The sequence below is a fragment of the Bos indicus genome, chromosome 17 (genome assembly GCF_029378745.1).
Source record: "Bos indicus isolate NIAB-ARS_2022 breed Sahiwal x Tharparkar chromosome 17, NIAB-ARS_B.indTharparkar_mat_pri_1.0, whole genome shotgun sequence".
NCBI lineage: Eukaryota > Metazoa > Chordata > Mammalia > Artiodactyla > Bovidae > Bos > Bos indicus.
Window position 1 is genome coordinate 72,453,114 of NC_091776.1, and position 23,935 is coordinate 72,477,048.

The window sequence follows — 23,935 nt, forward strand, 5'->3', positions numbered from 1 at the left end:
AACAGCTGAAAGCCCGCAACAAGAACTAGGAAGTTGAATGTCGGTGGTGAAACAGCCGCTCAGGCTCCGTCCCAGGCCCGGGGTTCTTTCGTGTGTCGTCCGCTGTGTGTGGCTTTTGTCCTCAGATGCCTCTCGGGTGCAAAATGGTGCTACGCCTCCAAGCGTTGCATCTGAGTTCCCGGGAGAGGAAGGAGCAGTCTCCTATCAGGAAAGCCAGCACTTTCCCCAAACCTCTAGCAGACTTGGTTGTCAGCACCGGGCCACGTGGCCACCACAGCTGCACCCATTTTAGAGGCCGAAGTGTTGGGGTGGACACGTCCTGAGTCACCCTGTCCCAGAGTCTGCCACGGGTGACCGCTGCTACCAGCTCAGTGTTGCCCTGAAGTGCTGGCCAGTGTGGGTTCTAGGAAGAAATAAAATAAAAGGCTATCATACAAAAAAGGATAGGCAAGCTTTTTATTTCCAAGTAATGACTTTACTTAGAAAACAGGATAAACCAATAACGCATTAGGGACTTTCTGGAATGACCCAGCAGATCTGCTCAGCGTGAAATAGACAGAAGGGTAGCTGCAGGCAAGAGCTGCCTCTGTGTCTCATCCCGTGGCTGATTTACAAACCCCGCAAAGTTACACTGAAGTCAGCAATCCTATGTGAGCACATACAAAGGCGATGATAAGCGCTTTCTCCTTTTACATCTCCTTTTCATTTAGTTTTGGCTGCGCTGGGTCTTGGTTTTATGCTCGGGCTTCCTCTAGTTGCCGCAAACGGGCTACTGCAGCTGTGGTGTGCAGGCTTCAGGAGCTGCAGGTCATGGCCTCCGCTGCCCTGCAGGAAGTGGGGTCTCCCAGGCCGGGGACCGAGCCGGCGTCCGCTGCATTGGCAGGCTCATTCTCTACCACTGGACCACCAGGGAACCCCTGCAAGCCTTTTCCGATGGTGAGAGGCAGACTAGAATGAACAGTCATCTACCACGGTCTTTGATGTGAAGACCTAATCTCACATAGAACTATGTTAATTCTTTCCAAACTGGCCAGTTATAATCAAAACCCCAAGGAGATCTGCAGGGGCATGAAGGCCAAGTTCTGAGAAAATGATTCCTGCCTGGCTCACTTAGAAAAATTTGAAAAAAAAATTTTTTTTAAACCTCCTAAAAATGTGACCCCAGTCCTACTCTCTATGAATTACAGAGCAGCAGGAATGGGGAAGACAGGCAGGTCTGTGGAACAGTGGGGGATGAAGTTCAAGAAAGATGCAGAACCTCGGACACTTATATCCCAGATGGGTGGATTTAAGAGTAAATATAAAATACAACCAAAAAAGGATGTAAGGAAGGGCATCTGAGCCAAGGCAAAGGATAAAGGAAAGAAAAATTGAATAGACCCGACTACACAGAATTCAAAAACCTCTGTATGCTGAAAATGCAGTAACAGAGAAAATGTTCATGCTAGGGCAATGTGTGTGTGCATATCGCATATACATATATGTGTGTACATATTGATGTGCATATGTGCATATTGTGCATAGGTACACATATATTTTAAAGGTGTCTAGCTTTAATATTATGTTAATAAAAACATTTTTTGGTTTTTGCTGCTCTGCGTCTTCATCACCGTGCGAGGCCTTTCTCCAGTTGCTGTGAGTGCAGGCTGCCCTCCGATTGTGGAGCACGGCCTCTCGTCGCAACGGCTTCCCTTGCTGTGGAGCGGGGGCTCCAGGGTGTGCGGCTTCAGAAGTAGCGGCACTCGGGCTGTTTCCCCGCGGCGCGTGGGATCCTCGTGGGCCAGGGATTGAACCGGTGTCCCCTGCGTTGCAAGGTGATCCTTCACCGCTGGAGTGCCAGTGGTTGAGAATGCATACAGGGAGGCTGTATGTACTAGGTATGTATACCGGCGTACACACCGAGGTGGACACTTGCGCTGCGTGTGTGCGCGTGTCACATGCTTACCCACTGCATTATTTGTGTCCATCTAAAGATGGAAGGTGCACAAAGAGAAAACCGTCAAAACGCAGGAACAAACAATCCTACGTCTAATGCTTCATTTCTTTGGCTGCCTGGGCTTTGCTGCAGCACGCAACCTCCTGGTGAAGCCCCCCTGGTGAGCCAGAGGTTGAGACTGTGCTTTCATGCCGAGGGCGAGGGCTCGATCCCTGATTGAGGAACTGAGACCCCATGTGCCGTGTGGCACGGCCAGGAGAGGAAACGCGTGTAGTTGAACTGTATCCTGATGGAGCTTTTTCTGTAGACTGACATGGTTGTGGTCACCTCACAGAGTGACCACGTGGTTCCGTTTATTCAGAGGCTGTGTTAGATCTGGGGGAGGAAATGGCAAACAGGTTTGCTAATAAACTATGAAAACCTGACAAGCTCTCCTCTCGGCTGCGCTTGTGCCCTGTGGGATCTTAGCTCCCTGACCAGGGCTGGTCCTGTGCCCTCAGCGGCGGAAGTGTGCGGTGTTGACGCTGGACCGCCGGGGCGTCCCCAAACTGCTTTTGATCTCGCGTATTAGCGGCTTACATACTGGCGGCTCTCGGCTGGGACAGCTTAGCAGTGACCACGGTTTGCACTTAATGTACGTTTGTTGCTAAGTCACGTCGGACTCTTTGTGACCCCATGGACTGTAGCCCACCAGGCTCCTCTGTCTGTGGGGTTTCCCAGGCAAGGATACTGGAGTGGATAGCCTTTCCCTTCACCACAGGCTCTTCCTAACCCAGGGATCAAACCCTTGTCTTCTGCCTTGATAGGCAGATTCTTTATCACTGAGCCACCAGAGAAGCCCTAAAACATGTTTAGAGGGTGTCTGAAATTCAGAACCAGGCAGAACCATCTCCACTGACCCTAAATACGGTCCCACAGTAAACTCCTCGAGGACACTGGATCCGTGATTACAGGTGGGGGACCAAAGAAGTCCACCTGAAAGAATCATGGACTGACCCTTACAACTGTGGACTGAGCCGAAGTTCTTTGTGAAAGGGCTACTTTGAAGATTATGACTCAAACACTGGGGAAGCTAAGGTGATTGGCAGTAGAATGAGTCAGAACATGTATAATTTCTTAAAAACTTATTGACTTAAATAGTTTTGCCTATAATAAAGCCCTTTACACTTAAAAAAAAAAAAAAGTGTATACATGCAGAGAAAAAAACAGGAGTAAATGCATCTCCAGGCCATGACTGTGAACTGAGGATTGTTTTAATTCTTGTACACCTGATTTCCCCCCAATTTCTTCAATATACATGTATTATGTGTATGATGAGAACACAAAGTTTTTATGTAAATAAAAGAGCATTGAGACATCAATGGAAGAGGGGCCAAAGGGTATTTCCAACGGTTTTCTTGAAGAACACTAGTAACATGTTCCATTTCAAAATTTTTAAAGAGATGGGAATACCAGACCACCTTACCTGCCTCCTGAGAAACCTGTATGCAGGTCAAGAAGCAACAGTTAGAACCAGACACGAAACAGCAGACTGGCTCCAAATTTGGGAAGGAGTACGTCAAGGCTGTGTTCCGTCACCCTGCTTCTTTAACTTCTAGGCAGAGTACATGATGCGAAATGCCAGGCTCGATGAACACAAGTTGGAATCAAGATTGCTGGGAGAAATATCAATAACCTCAGATATGCAGATGATACCACCCTGATGGCAGAAAGTGAAGAGGAACTAAAAAGCCTCTTGATGAAAGTGAAGGTGGAGAGTGAAAAAGTTGGCCTAAAGCTCAACATTCAGAAAACGAACATCATGGCATCCGGTCCCATCACTTCATGGGAAATAGATGGGGAAACAGTGGAAACAGTGGCAGACTTTATTATTCTCTTGGGCTCTAAAATCACTGCAGATGGTGATGCAGCCATGAAATTGAGACACTTGCTTCTTGGGAGAAAAGCTGACAAGCGTCAACAGTATATTCAAAAGCAGAGATGTTACTTTGCCGGCAAAGGTCCATCTAGTCAAAGCTATGGTTTTTCCAGTAGCCATGTATGGATGTGAGTTGGACCGTAAAGAAGGCTGAATGCCAGAGAACTGATGTTTTCAAATCGTGGTATTGGAGAAGACTCTTGAGTCTCTTGGACTGCAAGGAGATCACCAATCAATCCTAGAAGAAATCAATACTGAATATTCATTGGAAGGACTGAAGCTGAAGCTCCAATACTTTGGCCGGGTGATGCGAAGAACTGATTCATTGGAAAAGACCTCGATGCTGGGAAAGATTGAAGGTGGGAGGAGAAGGGGATGACAGAGGATGAGATGGTTGGATGGCAACACTGACTCAGTGGACCTGAGTTTGAGCAAGATCCAGGAGTTGGTGATGGACAGGGAAGCCTGGCGTGCTGCAGTCCATGGGGTCGCCAAGAGTCAGACACAACGGAGCAACTGAACATTATCAAAAGGTGTCTCTTGAAGCGGTAAGGTGCTTGCCAGCTGAGGCTGCCAGCAGCCCTGCCGGGCAGGCAGCAGCAGTGTGTGTATGTGCTAATTCGTATGTGAATTTCTTTTAAACTAAGAGAAATAACTATGGTAACAATCAAAGCTAGATTCTACTTGTTTTCTGCCAATTAAGTTGTCAGAGCGTCCCTGTTTGCCGCAGGGAAGGGCTTGCAGCCAGCCTCAGGGACGCTGGAGGAGCGGTGGGTCGGCGCTGAGGGCGCAGAAGCCAGCCCGGCAGGACCAGCCTGAGCCTCCAGGACCGGGCAGTGCCCGACCACTGCCATCGGCTCTGCTCACGCTGAGACGGTGTCACTGTCCTCACACAACCAGAACCACACTGGACGATGCAGGACGTAGTTCCTTTATCTCAAAACTGTCACTTCTAGCAACCTGCCGGAGGACCACGTCGAAGAAGAATCCAAAAAGATGGTGTGTGAGGATGGTTTATAATAGTGACGCGTGGAAATCACGTTCGCATCCAGCAGAAGAGCAGCTAACAGGACAGCCCGCCCTCTCCAGAACCTCAGCTCCAAACACAGCAGGCTCTGCTGGAGAGAGGCGGGCCGTGCGGTGGGGACGCTGGGGGACCAAGACAGACACGCACAGCGTGCTTACAGAACCGTGAAGACGACCAAAGCGCAAGATGCGGTTTTATTAAGAATGATGGGCATCTCTTCCCTTAATTCTCTATTTTCTGAAATGTGGTTATTCAGCCTCCATACATACTTTAATGAAGTGTGTGTCATAGACTCCAGCCCTCTGTACAGATGTGAGCCGGCAGCTGGTCTCTGCTTTAAACTGAGCAGGATGAGCGAGCCATGACCAAGCCCCGGAGGGACACCATCTCTCCCCCTCTCTGGGTCCGCCAGGCGCGCCTCCTCTCGGGGGCTGAGCACCGTGGGGCCTGGGGCCGCCCCACAGGTGGCCTCACCAGCCGGGGTATGAAGCCTGCTTCCACCACGGACAAGGTGGCCAGACGGGACCCTGGGCTGCATGGCCACTAACGCGTGAGTGCGGCGAGTCCAGGGAACTTGCTTCTTCCCAAAGGCCCACCATTTGAGCCTACTCTCCCCTCCTGGCACAGAGTGTTCACTTAGAAGTAATACTGTCTGTGATTCTCCAGTTTTCTCTCCCCTTTAATTATCATGTTAAACATACAAGAGTTTACAGAAGAAACTCGGGATGCAAATCAAGGCGGCAGCTGTCCAAGGACGCGAGGACAGGGCCCCCTTCACCTGAGGAGAGCGCCCCCGCCCCGCCTTCCGAACGTCAGGGAGAGGACAGGACGCCCTCGGCGCTCTCCCACCAGCTCCCTCTCCAGCAGCCCACAACCTCTAGGTGTGTTTCAGGTGGCAGGTGGGTGTGTCACACACACGTTAATTTCTAGGGTTGCTCCCCAGGGAGAAACTCCTGCTGCCTGAGGGCGGGGCCACACCCAGGAGCTCGGCCACGTCCCGGGCATCGACCGGGCCCACGCTGCTCCCGCCCGAGGCTCCCGCGCCCGGTAGGCCGCCGGGCACGTAGTAGGGGCTCAGCAAGCGCTGGTCCAACTGGACGGCGAAGGGCTTCTCGCCTCCGTGCAGCCTGCGGTGCTCCGCCAGGGGCCCGCTCCAGCCGAACACCTCGCCGCGCTCGTGACACTTGAAAGCCTTCTCCGCCGAGTGGGTCTTCTGATGTTTAACGAGACAGTGGTTCTGGCTGAAGGCCCGGCCGCACTGGCTGCACTTGTAGGGCCGCTCGCCCGTGTGCACGCGCTGGTGCACGATGAGCGACGAGTGGCAGCTGAAGGCCTTCCAGCAGCGGCTGCAGTCGAAGGGCTTCTCGCCCGTGTGCACGCGCTGGTGCACGATCAGGTAGGAGTGGGAGCTGAAGGCCTTGCCGCACTCGTCGCAGCGGAAGGGCTTCTCGCCGCTGTGCACGCGCTGGTGCACCACCAGGTAGGCGTGGCAGCTGAAGGCCTTGGCGCACTGGCCGCACTGGAAGGGCTTCTCGCCCGTGTGCGCGCGCTGGTGCAGCGTCAGGCGCGAGCGGCTGCTGAAGGCCTTCTGGCAGTCGCTGCAGCGGAAGGGCTTGTCCCCGCTGTGCAGCTTCTCGTGCGCCGCCAGCGACGAGTGGCAGGCGAAGGCCCGGCCGCACGCGGCGCAGCAGTAGGGCTTCTCGCCCGTGTGCACGCGCTGGTGGCGCGTGAGGTGCGTCCGCTGGTTGAAGGCCTTGCCGCACTCGCCGCAGCGGTAGGGCCGCTCGCCCGTGTGCACGCGCCGGTGCATGCCCAGCAGCGAGCTGCAGCTGAAGGCCTTGGCGCACTGGCCGCACTTGTAGGGCCGCTCGCCCGTGTGCACGCGCCGGTGCACGTTGAGGGACGAGTGGCAGCTGAAGGCCTTTCCGCACTGGCCGCACAGGAAGGGCTTCTCGCCCGTGTGCACGCGCCGGTGCTCCAGGAGGTTGGTGCTCCAGCTGAAGGCCTTGCCGCACTCGCCGCACTTGTACGCCTTCTCCCGCGCGTGCCAGCGCCGGTGCAGCGCCAACGCCGCGCTCCGCGGGAAGGCCTTGCCGCACTCGCCGCACGCGAACGGGCCGCTCCCTGCACCCTGGCTCCGGCGCCGGCGCCCGGCCCCGGTGGCCCGCACTCCTCCCGGCTGGCCTTCCGGGAAGGCTCCTTCCGCGGCAAGGCGGGGCTGGGCCGGCAGGGCGCTCTGCAGGCCAAGTGCCTCCTTGGACTCATAGCTGCCCCGCCGGCGCTCCTCGGCGGACCCAGCACTAGCGTAGGCGGCTTCGCCTCGGGTCAGAGCAGTCGCCGGGCCCCCTGGGCCAGCCCCCCAGGTACCCTCGTTGCCGAACCCCGGGTTGTGCACACCGGACCTCACCAGCCCGACTGCGATCAGCTCCCAGGGAGGCTCTTCCTTGTAAACAAGCGTCTCCTCCGCCTCAGGCCCGGGCTCCCATCCTGGTTCTAGAAGGAAGCAAGAGGCCACCCTCTGAGACCACGCGGGGGGCGGCGCCAGGGCTCAGGGCGGGGTGTGCCCAGAGCTCCGGTGAGCCGGAAGCGCGGACTGCGGACTGATGCGGGTGCAGGGGCCAGGGCGGCGGGCGGGGCGGTAGTGAAGGGGCCAGGGCGGCGGGGGGGAGGAGGTGGGGCGGGAGGGGCGGCGGCGGGCGGGGAGGCCGGAGTCTGTAAGAAGCCAGAAGCCAGGCCGCTCTGTAAAGAGCCGGGCGGGGATGGAGGAGCCCTTGGGGGCTGAGTCCACACTGATAGCCCCTCGTGTGAACACTCCACGTGCAGATGCTCCTGTCTCTCCAGCTCAATGCAACTGGCTGTGTGCCCGCAGCACGGGTCCTGGCACACAGTCGGTGCTCAATGTGTGCTCAGGGAAGGGAGGCAGGAGGGGCTGGGCAGGCGCAGAGGGCGCAGCAGCGGACCAGGAGCGGCGGGGAGGGGCTCCGCCTCCTCGCCCCACTCACCTGGATCGGGCCCCGCAGGCCCGTCTCTGGGCGCCTGCCATGGCTCCTCGCCTCGCTCCAGGTGGGAGATGACGTCTGGCTTGCAGACCGGAGGCCCTGCGCGGGGAGGAAGCGGCGTGGCTCTGGGCGCTCTGTGCGCCAGCGCTGAGGAAGGGGGCTCAGAGGAGGACCCCACGGAGACTGACATCCCTTCCAGGGCAGGCTGGGCTCCCAGGGCCTGTCCACCCCTCCCTCTCCTCCAGGCCCCACCTGCAGGCAAAGATGGGCAGATGCCCTGTCTCCAGGGCAGAGACAGGAGGCCGCATCCTGCCAGGCCTGGCCTCCTCACCTTGGGCACCATCTTACCCAGGGAGAGAAGGTTCTGGTAGTTTTCCAGCATCACATCCCGGTACAAGGCCCTCTGGGGGGAGTCCAGTTGGCCCCACTCCTCCTGGGTAAAGTCCACGGCCACGTCCTTGAAAGTCACGGACTCCTGGAAGGACACACGTGTTCGTTTTCTCTCACCCAGTACGGTAGAGTCCACCTGTGTTCCTGGGTGACGCAGGAGCTCAGCATCGGAGACCTCGGGCGCCGTCCTGAGTGTGGCCGGAAGGCTGTGCTGTAGACGTAAACAGCCGCAGACAGGCCCGCACTGTGCCCTGAGGGCGGACCGGACCCCTCCGTGTCCTTCCTGCTTGCCGCCCACTTCTTCCCGCCAGGCCCCCTGCTCTCCCTGGGCCACGTGCCTGCCCTCACCTGCTCCTACCCTCCCCCAACACTGGCCCCTGGTCTGCGGTGCCCCCTTCGGTCATTCCAGCTCCAAGTGTCCTGAAAGGCCCCGTGACTCTCCATGTGACTCTGGTCCGGAACCCCGGTGTTCTGGGCAAGATTAGCCAGAGATTAAAGGCTTCTCTGGGCTCACACCGAAACCTAAAAGTCTCAGAAAGACCCAACCACACACCGAGGAATGTGACCACATCCCAGCACGTGTAAGGAACTGAATCCGGCGCTCACACACACACCAGAGGGGGAAAGGGGGGACAAGTGGAGACTGGGGCTGCGCACAAGCCTAACTAAGGGGAGCCTGCCCCACAGCACAGGGAGCTCCAGTCTGCTCTGAGGCGACCTCAACGGGAGGGAATCCGAGAGAGGCTCCTCGTGCACCTACAGGTGATTCACTCTGCGAACAGCAGAAGCTGGCAACACCGTCAAGTACCTGCGCTGCAACAAAAGCGTCAGGAAGTCCTCTCTGTCCAGAGTCCAGCCGAATGACTAAAAGGAAAAGCCGACAAAATCAGAAGAATTAAGCGTCCGTGAAACAGTACTGCTGCTGCTGCTGCGTCGCTTCAGTCGTGTCCGACTCTGTGCGACCCCACAGACGGCGGCCCACCAGGCTCCCGTCCCTGGGATTCTCCAGGCAAGAGCACTGGAGTGGGCTGCCAGTGCCTTCTCCGCTAGGGCCCACACTCCACCACAAAAAGCCCACGCAGCGCAACTCGAGAGTAACCCTCACCCGCCACAAGCAGAGACCAGCCTGCGCAGCAACAAGCACCCGGCACACAAGATACATTTAAAAAGAAATGGAAATAGAAACAGACAAACCCACAATTACACTAGCTGGTCTTAACGAGTCTTTCCCAGTAACTGACACAATATATAAGCAGAAAACGTCAGAACGTGGGACACCCAAATAACACCAGGATTCAACTCTGACTTGGCATTTCCAGAGCACGCTAGCCAACAAAAGCAGAGTCCACGTTCTTCTCAAGCGCACACAGAACACTTACCAAGAGAAGCCACATGCTGGTAAGAAAGTAAGCCGCAGTACATTTGAAAGATTTCAGCTCACACACAGTTCCTTCTCTGATTACAGCAGAATTAGAAACAATAGAAGACACCTGGACAACCCTCCACCTATTTAGAATTAACAGACTCCTAAATGATACAGAGCGGAAGGAGAAATCACCAAAAAACTGTAGAAACTCCTTTGAACTGAAAAAGGAAAATAAAACATATCAAAATTTTCAGCAGAAACCTGAAGAGGACTTAGAATGAACTTTATAGCCGTGAACAGTATGTGAGAACAGGTATCAAAACAATACTTAAGTTTCAACTTGAAGAAACCAAAGTGAAGGAAAGAAATAAGAAGAATCAGAAATCAGTGAAGAGAGAAAAGAGCAGCAACAGAGAGCAGTCAACGAGACCAACAGAGACCAACAAGGAGACACGTGCTCAGCGTACGACTCGGCCATCCCGCTCTTGGGTATTGACGCGCGAGAAAACACACCCGTGACGTGGCCGCCAATACTTACAGCAGGCTTGCTGGTCATAGCCTAAACCTGGACTCACCCCCTGAACGTCCATCAGCTGGTGAGCAGATCAGCAAACGGGGGGTACGCGTACAGTGGTGCCACGTGTGGAAATCAGTTTGTTGAAGCCCTAAGCTCCAATGTGTTAGAATGCGACTCGACTTGAAGATGGGGTCTTTAAAGAGGTAATTAAGAAAAAAAAAACAAAAAAAACAAAAAAAAACAAAACAAAAAAAAAGAGGTAATTAAGGTAAATAAGGTCATTAGAATGGGCCCTGAATAAGATTAGTGTCGTAATAAGGAAATGAAACTTGGGACACAGATGCGTACAGAGGGAAGGACGAGTGAGGACACGGAGAAGAGCCATCCACAGACCAAGGAGAGCAGCTCAGAAGAAACCCACCAATAGCCTGACCTCAGACTTCTGGCCTCCAGAACCAGGGGACAGGGCATGTCTGTCCTGAGCCACTGACTCTGTGGCGTCTCATCAGGGCAGCCAAGCAACCTAAAACGGAATGGGGTCTCATTCAGCAATCAAAAAACAAGCTGCTGACTCAAATCAGGACACGGGTGTAAAAGCATGCTAAGTGAGATAAATCAGGAACAAAATCACATGTACAGGGACGTCCCGGTGGTCCAACGGTGGAGGCTCCGTGCTCCCAGTGCAGGGCCCGGGCTCGATCCCTGGTCAGGGAACCAGACCCCACAGGCCACAAGCAGTGTGCAAGCCGCAAGCGAAGACCTGGTGGCAAATAAATAGATGAATATTGAAAACAATCACAAGGGTGATTCCATGTGACGTTCTCCAAAAGGCAAAATTATGTTGCTTGCCAAGGGGACAGGTGGAGAAGATGGACTGTAAGGGGCACGAAGGGGCCTGCTGGGTGACGGGAGCGCTGTCCTGCCTGCGTGCTCACAGCTCTACGCGTGTGCCAACACTCACCACGTCCTATGTGCACAGAACTGGAGAGCTCTACGCGTGTGCCAACACTCACCACGTCCTACGTGCACAGAACTGGAGAGCTCTACGCGTGTGCCAACACTCACCACGTCCTACGTGCACAGAACTGGAGAGCTCTACGCATGTGCCAACACTCACCACGTCCTACGTGCACAGAACTGGAGAGCTCTTCCCGTGTGTAACCGTACGGCAGGAAGTCTGCCCATAAAGAAGGCTGAGCGCCAGAGAATCAGCGCTTTTGACTGTGGTGTTGGAGAAGACTCGAGACTCCCATGGGCTGCAAGGAGATGCAACCAGTCACTCCTAAAGGAAATCAACCCTGATTGTTCATTAGAAGGACTGATACTGAAGCTCCAATACTTTGGAAAGACTAGAGATCTCTTTAAGAATATTGGAGATACCAAGGGAACATTTCACGCAATGTTCCAACCAGCTCACCCTAGAGGCAATCAGTCCTGAATATTCATTGGAAGGACTGATGCTGAAGCTGAAACTCCAATACTTTGGCCACCTGACGCGAAGAACTGACTCACTGGAAAAGACGCTGATGCTGGGAAAGATTTAAGACAGGAGGAGAAAGGGACGACAGAGGATGAGATTGCTGGATGGCATCACCGACTCAACAGAGATGAGTTTGAGTGAACTCCGGGAGTTGGTGATGGACAGGGAGGCCGGGCGTGCTGCAGTCCATGGGGTTGCAGAGTCGGATACGTCTCAGTGACTGAACAGCGACAACAAGCCTGATACGAAAACCCCAGTGGACTTCAGGGAGACAAGAAGGTGGGGGTGAGGACGCACGCTGAACCTGAGGCGCAGGGATGGAGCGAGACGGTGCCAGCAGACAGAAGGCGGAAGGGACAGAGACAAGACCTCAGAACGCGAAGCTGCTAACAGAGCTCTCAGCGGCTACGTGGCTTCAGTGTGGGGGTGTCGACAGGCAAGAGCAGGACCTGAGCCACGTTGAGGCCTTGCTAGGGGCACTCCCAACCTACCTGGAGAAGCCCACGTCCCGTGTATCTTCATTTTGCAGGGCAGGGAGCAAAAGGGTGTGGAATCAAAGGCAGACTTGGTAATGCAACCCGCAGAGGAGTCAGAACAGACCATGGGGGATGTCCCAGCCGGGAAGAACCCTTGCCACGGTACGAGACTGCTGGGGAGGAGGGCACTTCAGAGAGAGGACCGGCTACTCAAAGCCTGGGAAGCTGGTGTTTCGGGATCAACATCTGTGCACAAGAAGGGGCGTGCCTCCGAGGTGGTGCTCTCAACACACGCCCCGCTTTTCCCTCCATTTCAAGGTCAGCTGCAGACATCAGAACATCTCAGCCTACATTCTTCAGCCTGCACTTACCAAGGACGCTCTCCAGAGTCACAGTGCCATCATCACCCCCCTCGACCTGAAATAGTTTCCAAACGCCTTTGACAGGACTTTTGGATCTATGACCCACTAAGGACCATGTACCTACGCACGCGCTCGTCATGCCTCCTGAGGTTTCACAGAACATTCTAGCATCGCAGAATCCGGGCCCGGCTCACCACGCGTGTTTCACAGTCATTTCTACCTTTCAAGCGACAGGTTAGCAGAATCACCAAATCCTAAAAATGACAATGGACTCAATCCTCCAAGCCTTTCACCCACACTGTCTCTATCAACTGCACCTTTCTGAACACTGGGGAGGACAGACGGGTAAGTGGTGGAACAAAATGATGAGCAAAACCCCGAAGTCTGTAAAAGGAGTGATTTGTGCTTCACTCAGCTGCAGAAGCGGCCCCAAGGCCAACTCCCGTCAGAGCCCCCAAAGCCTCCGTAATTCCACGTTTTTCCACGAAGGCCTTGTGTCAGGAACTGGGTACAGAGAAAAAGCATATCGGGACACACGCTCTACCGTCACTCTGACCCCCAGCGCTGCAACCCAGCCCTCCCATCAGCTGTTCCACATCCTTCTACCTAACTTACTCCCAGAAAACGCCCCGAACAAGGATCAACCGCAGCAAGCATCCCAGTGGGCCCGCGTGTGGAGATGAGCCAAGTGGTGTCATGGGAGCTGCCGCCCACCAGGTGTGCGCGGCCGAGCGCTCCTGGCACATGCTGGGCACACAGCAGTCCCGAGCGACGGACCGCGGCTGGGCTGCGCCCGGCTGCAAGCGACACTCGCCTGGAGGGCGCACCCGGGCGTCACCGGAACTGTCTCTCCCCTACCCGGACCCAGAGCTCCCTAAGGACTGCGGCACAGGCACCCAGATCGGGGGTCGCTGGATGACCAACGGCCTGGATGATGGAAGGACGATGCCAACCCTCCTCATAAAGAACAAGATGTTCAAAGAAAAGAAAAGACAGCCACTCACCTCAGACCTGGCTTCCAGGAGACCCCGAGGCAATGTATCTTCTGCAATCTCTTTGAGGGGACGAGCAGGATCTGGAAAGGACGAATGAGTCAATGGGGCTGTTCTGTCCACAGCCACCAGGCACCCCCAGCCCAGGGAGAATCAAGGGGAATCAGAGGCGAGCCCCAGCTTCGGCACAACCAAAGAGAACCCGGGGCTAATGCTGCTATTCGGCGTCTCGGACATCCCACTTACGGAGGAGACGCGCCGCCGTTCCCGTCCCCGTGCCCACCGGAAGGAGGCGGCGGCAGCATGACTCCGGGGCGCTTCCGGGAACCCCGCGCGCCCTCCCCGTGCAAACCCAGGCCCGCGGCCGACAGGCCAACCGTACCCGCCTCCCGGCTCTCCGGGGTGTCCATGGCGCCCTCCCTCGACGGCAGCCCTGGCTGGGGCGGGCCGGGCCAGGCTCCCGGGGCTGGGGACGGTCGCACAGCCCCGCGGGGTCGGCTACGCGCCCCGGGTCGGGGTCAGGCGGGCTCCGCAGGCGCTGGGCGCGTCCGGCTGCGCTCCCGCCCCATGGCGCGCCCCGCCAGCCTGTCAGTCACGCCTCCCGGGTCCGCGCGGGCCGACCAGGCCTCGGGCTTGGCCGCCCCGAGCTGAGGGTCGCGAGGGTGGCACAAAGGTGAGGGGCGGACCGGCGGACCGACGAAGGGCCAGAATGCCGAACCGACCCGCCTCCCACGGAAAGACCGCTGCCACAAAGGATCGCCCGTGGGGCGCTGCGGGACGCGCGCATGCGCGTGACGGACGCCCACAACTCCCAGGAGCCTTTGCGCCGCGCAGGGGCGCCAGGCCCGGAGGGCGCCGTGGGGCGGAGCCCGTCTGACGTGCGTGCAGCACAGCCTTCTGGGAAGTGTAGTTACGGGGCCAGGATCGCTGGGCTCCGGCCCCGTCCCTCTCCCCCTAGGCTGCGGAAATGCCCTGCATCTGGGTGTGTGTGCGATCCGTTCAGTGTGTGTGTGGTGCGTGTGTGGTGCGTGTGTAGTGTGTGTAGTGTATAGTGTGTATGTGTGTGGTGTTTGGTGTGTGTATGTGTGTGGTGTGTGTGGTGTATATCTGTGTGGTGTGTGTGTCTGTGTGGTGTGTGTATGTGTGTGGTGTGTGTGGTGTGTATGTGTGTGGTCTTTGGTGTGTGGTGTGTGTGGTGTGTGTGGTGTATATCTGTGTGGTGTGTGTGTCTGTGTGGTGTGTGTATGTGTGTGCTGTGTGTGGTGTGTGTGGTGTGTATGTGTGTGGTCTTTGGTGCGTGATGTGTGGTGTGTGTATGTGTGTGGTGTGTGTGTGATGTGTGTGGTGTGTATCTGTGTGGTGTGTGTCCGTGTGCACCCTGGCGGGTGAGTGTGGAGAGTTCCGGCTGGAAGACCTATGAGTGGGGCTGACGACCCTCCAGGGCACGTTGCCTGGGACCCCCGGGAACTGGAGGGTGGCCGGCCATGCTTCTGATGGGGGTTGGGGCCGTCTGCAGACGGCCGCCTGACCATCCACGTAGAGACCCTGCCGCGCTGAGGGGCCGGGAGTTCTGGGGCTCAGACACCGCTGGGCCTGGCTGGGAGCCTCCCTGAGGGCTGGGTACTGTGGGCGCGGTCCGCTCCGGGAGGGCGCGAGCGCCCTGGGCTGGCCTAGGCCGGAGGGCCGGGGCCCCCAGGACCTCACGCTTCCACCACGCGATGGAGGAGCCTAAGGAGAGGCTCATGGGAACCCACCCGGGCGTCTGAAGAGGGTCGGGGTGGTCGTGTGGGTCTGAGCCCTCGCCCTGTGGGGTGTGATGCCACCTCGGGGTGGACAGTGCTGGCGGCGGTCAAGTCCTTGGACGCCCCGCCTGGGCTGGAATCGGTTCCTCAGGAGGAGGCTCCGCGCGGGTGGTGACCAGAAGCAGGAGTGAGGTGCCGTCTGTGCAGGGAAAGGAAAACAGGAGCAGAGACGCACGGGCGCAAGCGGGCCTTTCTCCTCAGACAGGAACACGCGGAGGCCCCTCTTCACACCTTCCTGGGGAGCGGCCGTGACCTGAGGCTCCGGGAGCAGCTCACACCGGCCAGGGGGCAGGAGGCTCCTGGCACGGGGGGTGGGCAGGCAAGTCCCTGGGGCGGGCCGGACCGAACCTGGGCTTTGTGCGGGGGGCAGGGGGCCCTTGGGTGGGAGGGTGCAGGCAGAGGGGCGGTGTAACCATCCCACCCGAGGGGTCGGGGCCAAAGCCAAGGCCTGGAGAAATGGGCCCAGTGGAGGCTCTGGGGCGGCCCACAGGGCATGAACGGAAGGGCACGGCCAGCCTGTCAGTGCAGAGAGATCGATGGGGACAGACGGTGAGCCCTGGCCACGGGGTGAGGTCAGAGCCACTCCAGGCCAGACAGTGAGGGCCGCGGATGCCAGGGCTAGGCAGACAAGGCCATCGCCAGGTACTGAGGCCGGCCAAGGTCAACGCGGGGTGGTGAGTTGCTCCCTGCAGAGCCAGCTGACCCAGGGTGGCTCCCAGGGAACGCCGGGGCGGCCAGGGCCTCCAGGAGGCCAGGGCCCAGTCCCAGGACTTGGTGAGCAGGGGGCATTCCGAGGCACGGTGCGCCCGGGTCCCGCCCCCACAGGAAGCCCCGTTCCTGCCCTGGGATCCTGGGCGAGTCACTCCCTCTCTGACCGTGTCTTTAAAGGAGACGCTGGTCTTGGAGGGGGTGGCCCTCGGGCCTCAGGCGTCCTGGGCTCTGACGTGGGTGGGGTGTGGGAGAGACAGGCCAGGCCCCAGAGACCACCCGTGGCCCATGAGGCAGGACGAAGCCGCCTCCTGTGTGTGTGGTGGGTCAAGCCAGACCTGCAGCTGAGCCCGCCTAGGCCCTGCCACGCGACCTGCACGCTGGGCGCTGCGGGGCACCACAGCCTTGCCTTCCCTCCCGGGAGGGCCTGTGGTCCAGACCCCGCCCAGCCAGCCTCGCTTGCTCACCCTCCAGAATTCCCAGACGGAGAGTGCCACCCACCGCCTAGAGCCCGGCCCATACCGTGCCCTCCAAGACCAGCTCCGAGAGCACCCCCCACAGTGGGTGCCCTGCTCAGAGGTCCTGTCGCCCTCCGGCCCCTGTGCCGCGTCCCCACCGGCTTCAGGACCTCCTGCCTCGCCGCTTCCACTGCTCTGCTGAAAAGCGTTCAGCCACCACCCCCCCTCTGCCTCCTAGAGGTAGAACCTGAGCACCTGCATTTCAGATACTGCCCTGAGGACCTCGAGGCTACAGCCCTGTGGCTCCCCCCCGCCCCCGGCCACCAGAACCCCGTCAGCATGCGACACCCCCCTGGCTCCTGACCGCCCCCAGACCCTGGGAAAGAAAACCTCCAGGCTGGGTGGCCGCTCTGAAAACAGCCTGGGGGGGGCGGCCACAGGGAAATCCCAGGGCGGGATGGCTCCCCTCCTCTGCACAGAGAAGCCCAGGGCCCTCTCTGCTCCCTGAGCTAATGGGCAGCTACTCGCCTGCCGGGCCCGGTGGGAGGGCCAGTGTGAGGCAGAGCCAGGCTGAGGACGCCTGAGTTGGTGGCTGCCCATGGACATAGCTGGCCTGGCCCTGGCACTCGGCCGGGGACACCGTGGGGCACAAGCTGGGCCCGTCAGCACCTCCATGCAAGGACCCCCTCTCCCCCCGGCAGGCCCCACCCTGAGGAGCTCCTGGGAGGAACTGGAGAGCAGGCCTGGGTGTGGCCCCCACCCAGAGCTCCGTCCCCCGCAGGGATGACAACCATAGTCACAGCCTCCACTGGGCGCCCCAGCCTGCCTCTTGCCCCAGGCCTCGCCTTCGCCCTGGCCCTGCACCTATGAAGCCCAGGCCGGGGTCTCCACAACCGGCTTCCTGACTCTGAACACAGCCTCTGGAGATCAGAGGTGTGCTGACTGCCTGTCCTGTTCACCCTGGCCGACACCTCTGTGACCCCCCAGGACCCACGGGGCCCCCAGGGCCTCTCCTCCCGTCTGTCTTTGCCCCTGTCACACTGGATCCACTGGCCTCTGTCTGCCCAGGGCCCAGGCCGCCCACCCTCGTCCCTCACGGCTCTCACACTCCCATCTGCCTGTCAGCAATCCTGGAGTCTCCCCCACGCCTGCTCACACCCTCAGGGCTTCCCTGCGGCCCCCTTCTGGGGATCTGAGGGCCTCTTGGGTGCCACAGGCGAGATTCAGAGAGGGCAGAGGCCTGGGTCACACAGCCGGGCTTGGTGGGCCACGCCATCCAGGGCTCCTGTGTCAGCTCGATTTTAATTACGGAGGGGAGGTTGGGGGGGGTATGGTTAACGAGGCTCCAGGGAGCAGCTGGGCCAGATGCTGGGGGTCCCCGGGGGGCCAGATGACTCAGCAGGAAGCAGGGGCTGGAAGGGTGGACCTAGGGCTGGATTCTCCCCTCCCCCTGCACCTTCCAGGGTGACAGGCTCCAACGAATGAGTTAATGAGTGAATGAGAGGGTGACCTGGGGCCAGGGCTGCCCATGGACAGGGTTGACTGCACCCCCAATCACACACACACACGAGCACAGAGCTGCAGAGTCCTCCAGGGGCCCCAGGGACACAGGCTCCAGCAGCTGTCTTGCCATCTCCCTTCCCAGTCCAGCCTGGATCCTCGCCAGGCCCTCCCCGCCCACAATTTGCCAGGGCGGCCCCAGGGCGCCCAGAGCCCTAACTAGTCCCTTGGTGCCGTGAGCACAACATGCCCAGGGCGAGGGGTGGGAACCCTGCCCTCCAGAGGGGCGGGAACCCTGCCCTCCAGAGGGGCGAACTGAGCCCTGTCCGTGGCCCGGGGGTGGGCGGGGCAATGGTGCAGGCGCCACGGCAGCAGAGTGAGAATGCAGGGGGTGCAGCGGTGAGGAGGTGAGGGACGGGGGAGCAGGCAGGGGTCCGTGAGGGACGGGGAGGTGCACGGCTGGCCGCGGGTAGCTCCACCTGGGACCCTCCGCCCCAGATGCGTTCAGCCAAGGACCCTATCTGACGGCATCCAGCCCGCTCGGCACCACGGGCCATGGTGAGGACCCTGCTGTGGATGGAAGCGGACAGAGAACAGAGCCGCTTCCCTGCGACTTCCAGGGTGCTGTGGGCGAGGGGCCCCGAGGTACCCGGTGGGGGGCCCTGGTCAAGGAAGGTTGCCCTGCCCCAGCGGGAGGCGTGGGGGCAGCCAGGAGCGGGGGTGGGGGGTGGGGGGGTGGGGGGTGGACCTGGGGTTCCCCCCAGGCAGGCAAGGCAAAGGGTGGGAAGTGTCTCGAGGAGGAGGAGGATGGGACCAGCACACAGACAGCGAGAGGGCGCGACCTCCGGCAGCCCCCGGAGGCGGGGACCCTGCGGAGCTCGAAGGCTGGGGCGGCAGAGCACTGGAGGGAGGGGTTCCAGACAGAGCCTGGACCTGGTGTGGGAGGGGCTTCGGCCAGTGGGCGGGGCTGGGGGCCCGCTCTTGCCTTCCTGCCGTAACTGGGCCGGGACAGTGGCTTTGAGCAGAGGATGGAGCCCGGCTCCCCGTTTGGGTTTGGGTGTCTCCACGTCCCCATCGCCTCTGTCTGACGCCTGTCCAAGCCCCTCTGGGGACCCACTGACAGCGTGGTCTCGCGGGCAAGCCCTGCACACTTATACCCGCGGCGCTGTTCCCCTGGCTCCTTGGATCTCAGGCCTGCCGGGGTTCCCCGGGCCCCAGGCCGGATCCCCCGAGGCTTACGGTCGTTCCCACAGCCGTCCCCCCGGGGCCCTCTCCACGGAGCGTCGCCCGGGCCCCATCGGTCGCTAGGCTGCAGGCTGGGGCTCAGGCCCGGCCGGGCTCTGGAAGCGGCGGTGGAGGCGGCAGCCAAGCGAATGGCGGCGGAGCCCCGGCGCCCGTGGGTCCAGGCGCGCAGCGCTTACGGCGCCAGCGAGGCGCTACGGCGCGCGGTGGGCCGCCGGCGGGACCCCGGGCCGCAGCCCAATGGGCCGGGCCCCGACGAAGCCCGCGGCCCGGGCCGCCTGGCTCGCTTGCGGGGCCAGCTTCGGGCTGAGGCGGCGGCGCGGGCCGACGCGCCCCGACTGCTGCGGCTGGTGGAGCGCGCGGGGGCCGCGGCGGGGGCGGCGGAGACGGGCGAGCAGGCGGAGGAGCGCAGCCGCGGCTCCGTGTGCTCCGTGTGCGGCGAGCCGCGCGGCGGGGCCACTTACCCGGCGGGCGTCCTGGAGGTCAGCGAGCGGCAGCTGCAGGAGGGCCTGGCGGCCGTACGCGCGGAGCTGGGCGCGGGGTTGGAGGCGCTGCGCGCGGAGCTGCGGGCCGAGCTGGACGCCCTGCGCGCGCTGCTGCCGCCTCCGCCGGCCGCCCGCCGCGAGCCCCGCGTCCCCCGAGGCCCGGCCCTGCTGCGGGCACTGGGCACCGTGAACGCCCTGGCCGCGGGCGTGAGGCCCACAGACGACGCCTCAGACGGCCCGGCCGACGGCGGCGCGAACCGGGCCCCGGCCAGGAAGAACCTCAAGAAGACCCCGGTGCCGCCCGGGGCCCCGCAGGGCGGCGGGGATTAAGCCTGGGGCGAGGGCCTGGGGCAGCGCCGCGGGTCGCCCGGCTTTGCTGTTCCGAAATGGACCGGGGCTCGTGGGGCGTGGCTCGGGAGCGAGAAGGGTCCTCCGACGCCGCTCGCTAGCGCTCTGGCACCGATAGGGGCTGGGGAGCGCGGCTGGTGCGGGCAGCGCTGGGGAAGGGCCGGGGTGGAGGTCCGCCAGCCTCGGGGAGACCGCGGAGCAAGAGCCCAGGGTCCCCCGCCTGGGGGAGGGGTTGTACGTGTGTTTCCTTGAATGGTCTCAGGGAGGAGACCGGCTGTCCGGTGCTGGGGTGGCGAGCCTGACCCACACACCAAGTCCAACAGGCACCGGGACACGTGGGCTGCAGGGACAGTCACCGGGACACCGCTCACCCAGGACAGTGTCGCTCTGATGCACAGCGCATTCTACTTCGGCCCTGGACTGCAGCCTGACCCTAGCCAGCTTCACTCCCCCGGCTGTGCCCACCCACTCCTGGATGCTGCACATCTGGTCAGCGCCTCCAGGACCATCAGCTTCGCCTTGACAGCAAGGCCCTCACGGACCCTCGCCGCGGGCAGTCACCTGACAGCAGAGTCTCTCCAGTGTCCACCCACAGCAGACTCCACAGCACACTTTACCCCGGGGCCGCCTGCCCAGCGAGGCCTCCAGCACAGAGCCAGGAATTGGCACGGTCTCATCTCCTGGCCTCAGTGAAGTGGCAGCCAGAGGCATCACCAAGCCGCATGGTGTCTAGGCTGGGCAGCCCGCTCCTTTATAGAATAAATCGTGTGCTAGCAGGCACCAACTGGCAGGCGGCCTTTCTCCTTCCATCTCACTGGGGACTCAGACGAAGTGTAGGGTGGCAGGGTGGGCACAATCTGCCCCCGAGAGGGACTAGGGCAGTCTGGGCTTCTGGGTGAGGCTGGGGAGATCGGAGGTGCACCCAGGCCGTCCCTCCCCCCAGCCACAGGAGGCCAAGGTCACTGCGTGCGTCCTTTACTGTGGGAAGGGGGTCCTGCCTGCTTCCTAGGGGCCCTGCCAGAGCCACAGGCTGAGCCCCAGGGCCAGCAAAGCCCTGCACCCACCGACTGGGGTGGGGGCTGCCCCACAGATCGAGGTGCTGTGGGAAGCGAAGACCCTGTGTTCGCCAAGAGGCTGCTGTGGCCGGGAAAGGGCTGAGGGAGGGGGACCGCGTCCCTGAAGACTGTCCAGCGCACGGTGGGTGCGCAGTCTGCTGTGGTCAGCGACCCCGCCGTAGCTGTAGAAGCGTGAGAGGCCAGAGGTGCCGGGTAGCAGTAAGACCAGTGGGAAGGTGGACGCCAGATTCACAGAGGCCCCCAGGTGAGGGGTGGCGCGAGTTGGAACCGGCTTCCTGCACCGGTCTCCCCACCCCCACCCGTTCTTCAGCCCCAGACCTCCCAGAAGTTGGCCTTGTGAGTCCTGATCCTGGGGAGGGGGTTCCAAGTGAGAGACTGGGGGGAGGGTGGCTCTCAACAGGCAGACACTCAGAGGGGTGCAGGGCAGACCAAGTGGGAAGAGAGAAGAACGGGGCCTCGCTGGGGGCAGAGCCACTCCCACTGACCCTGCGGGTCTGCAGCTTCTCACGGGCCACCTGGCCACAGACCCTGTTCATCCTCGAGGCGCCGATGGCCCAGCCAAGACCCCTTGCTTGGAAGCAGGCCGTCACACAGCTGGCCCAGCAGCCCCTCCCCGCCAGGAGTCACACTGGCTCTGCCTCACCGCCAACAGCGTGGCCACCTCCCCACCGCCCCCGCCCCCCACCCAGGCCCTCAGGGTGTCCCCGGATGTTCATGTGGACCGCCTGCATCTGCGGAGACAGACCCTGGGAGGTCCCCAGCCGCCACCACCCGGCTCCCCTGGCCCGGCCTCCATGGGGGCACTCCGTCCCTACCTCCCCATGCCCGCCCACCTCCACGTGGCAGTGTGGCCCGTGCGTGCAGGCTGTGCTCGGAGCCCACTCACCCAGGGCCCCCCCGCTGGGGAAGCGAAGCTGCAGGGTGCAGTAGGCAGGTGGGGACTTCGGCGCCCCGCATCTCCGGGGGCCTGTGTGGGTCTGCGCCCACTGGGAGGAGCACAGAGTGCTTCTTCCCCTCACCCACCAGGGCACAAGGTGAGAGCAAAGGTCCTTGTCTGGCCAGCCTGCTCCCTGGCTGGGCCTCTGTGGAACCACAACACACGGGTGTCCTGGCCCCCCTGCTGGCCAGCTGTGTCCACAGACGGCGGGGGAAGCCCCCGCCCTGCACTGAGGGGAGGAGTCTGGGTCCTGACCCACCTCGGCTCCGTGAATGCTGGTTTGGGGTGACTGCTGGCTTGGGGTGACTGCGAGGCGCCCTGGGCGTTCTGAGCTCTGGGTGCGGCCTCACTTCTGTGCCTCGGGGGACAATGGCTGCCTGCTCCTGGGGGCAGGTCCCTGACCTCTGCTGGGGATTCCACCAGTGTGGTTCCTGTGCTGTTCATGGAGACTTTGGTTCCTGGGGGGGCATCCCGAATGTAGAGGCTCTTCATCCATTTGTGGGGCTTCCTGACCCTTGTGTGTGTGTGGGGTCTTTGTTCCCTGGATGGCGTTTCATCTCCTGTGTGAGGGTGGGGATCCTTGTGCAGGGGACTGTGCTCCCGTCGGTGGGGGTGCTGACCCGTATGACCATCATCCTCCAGGGTCCACGGGCCTGGAGGTGCAGAGTCATGGCCTTGGAAGATGAAGAGCCCGAGAGCGGGGTCTAGCTGGACCTGGTGAAGGTCGATGTTGATGGGGATTGGGCTGGGCCCCATGGGCTGGGGCTGTCTCCTTCCAATGGGTGGGGCCTGGAGGAACAGGTTTGGGTCTCTAGGGGGGCTCAGGAGACGTGGGGGCATAGAGGAAGGTGGCCCCCCCCACACACCCAGGCCCCACCGGACAGGTCACCACTGCCCTTCCCGCCAACCAGGCCTGGCCAGAGCACGTGCAGCACTGTCTCAGGGGCAGCTCTTCGGGCAGCTGCTCCCCGGGAAGGGGGGCGGGGAGGGTCTCCCACTCCAGGGGCCTCCACCATTGCTCCCACTTGGGCTGGCCACACTGCAGGCTCACAGGTCCACGCGCTAGAAGCAGCTTGGTGTTCTCAGCACAACTTAGGGCCGGGGAGTCATAGCACCAGGCACCTGCGGACTGACATGGGCCATCCCGGCCTGAGCACTGACCCAGCGCCGTCCAAGGGTGGGAGTCACGTCTTGGGCCAGCGGGTGCCAGGCAGACCCTGGTCTCCTCTTCCCCGACTCCACCTTCCTTCTCAAACGACGCCCCTCGCCAGGGGCAGGGCGTCACATGGAGAAGAGGGAGCATCCCGCGAGGTGAGGATCAGAAACAAACAGGTTCAGAGTCAGAGCGCATACTGCCAGCCGCACCGTGAGGAAGGCGAGTGCCAGGGCTGGCCTGCGTGGTGCGGTGGTGAGCAGCAGGCAACGCAGGCGGCGGGCAAGGGCGGTGTATTTATCAGGAGGGTGGGTTACAGGCGTGGCTGAGGCCTCGAGGATCCAGGCCCGGAGAGGACCGCAGGGGCGGCTCCTCCAGCTGGGGAGACAGCTGGGCAGCACCAGCTGCCTGCAACCGCCGCAGGCCGGTCTCCGCCTGAACACCTCGCTTTCACGGCTGCCCCCTCCCCCATTAGTCCTGGGTCAGGGGTGCTACTGGCACGCCCCTACAGACCCAGGGACGGAGGCTGGGACCAGGAGCGCCCCGGCCATCAGCGAGGACGACGTTCGATGGGGAGGGCAGCCTGGGTCCCAGGGCCACTGACTTTCGGGCGGCTGGCTGGAAAGGACGTCCCAAGACCACGGCCGCCTGATCAAAGGGTCTGGGAGGCCACTGCGCCCCCACCCCGCCTTAGGGCTCGGCCCTGGCTTCCGCGCCCAGCGGATCCCGGGCCGCGGTCCGTGCCTCAGTAGCTCCAGAGGCT

General features: G+C 61.0%; 2 protein-coding genes across 12 annotated transcripts; one reads left to right on the plus strand and one right to left on the minus strand.

Moving 5' to 3' along the window:
* Nucleotides 1-442: 442 nt before the first annotated feature.
* ZNF74 (zinc finger protein 74) lies at nucleotides 443-14,266 on the minus strand. 11 transcript variants are annotated; one of them, XR_011561272.1, is made up of 9 exons: nucleotides 13,846-14,266; nucleotides 13,476-13,546; nucleotides 10,413-12,725; nucleotides 10,212-10,356; nucleotides 9,079-9,134; nucleotides 8,229-8,355; nucleotides 7,884-7,979; nucleotides 3,402-7,374; nucleotides 443-2,311 (listed from the first exon to the last, which is right to left on the minus strand). XR_011561272.1 is itself a non-coding variant. In XM_070770019.1 (9 exons), the coding sequence occupies exons 4-9, from the start codon at nucleotides 10,536-10,538 to the stop codon at nucleotides 5,801-5,803; spliced, it is 2,124 nt and encodes a 707-aa protein (XP_070626120.1). In that variant the 5' UTR covers nucleotides 10,539-11,409; nucleotides 11,571-12,725; nucleotides 13,476-13,546; nucleotides 13,846-14,266; the 3' UTR covers nucleotides 3,168-5,800. The 11 variants fall into 11 exon arrangements, 10 of the variants coding, with proteins under 10 accessions (XP_070626120.1, XP_070626121.1, XP_070626122.1 ...); XM_070770019.1 differs by lacking the exon at nucleotides 443-2,311 and having other exon boundaries at nucleotides 3,168-7,374; nucleotides 10,413-11,409; nucleotides 11,571-12,725; XM_070770020.1 differs by lacking the exon at nucleotides 443-2,311 and having other exon boundaries at nucleotides 3,168-7,374; nucleotides 10,413-10,913; nucleotides 11,271-12,725.
* A 4,418-nt stretch (nucleotides 14,267-18,684) lies between these two features.
* On the plus strand, nucleotides 18,685-20,796 carry LOC139176805 (protein FAM246C). Its single transcript, XM_070770026.1, has one exon. The coding sequence runs from the start codon at nucleotides 19,305-19,307 to the stop codon at nucleotides 19,986-19,988; it is 684 nt and encodes a 227-aa protein (XP_070626127.1). The 5' UTR covers nucleotides 18,685-19,304; the 3' UTR covers nucleotides 19,989-20,796.
* The last annotated feature ends 3,139 nt before the right edge of the window (nucleotides 20,797-23,935 follow it).

Coding starts and splice junctions, on each gene's coding strand:
- ZNF74 (XM_070770019.1), bottom strand. CDS start 10,538: ATGGCTCTTCTCCGTGTCCTCACTCGTCCTTCCCTCTGTACGCATCTG. Junction 8,356..9,078: donor ACGCTTTTGTTGCAGCGCAG/GTACTTGACGGT, acceptor GTGTCCTTCCAG/GAGTCCGTGACTTTCAAGGA. Junction 7,980..8,228: donor CCAGAACCTTCTCTCCCTGG/GTAAGATGGTGC, acceptor CTCCCCGCGCAG/GGCCTCCGGTCTGCAAGCCA.
- LOC139176805 (XM_070770026.1), top strand. CDS start 19,305: ATGGCGGCGGAGCCCCGGCGCCCGTGGGTCCAGGCGCGCAGCGCTTAC.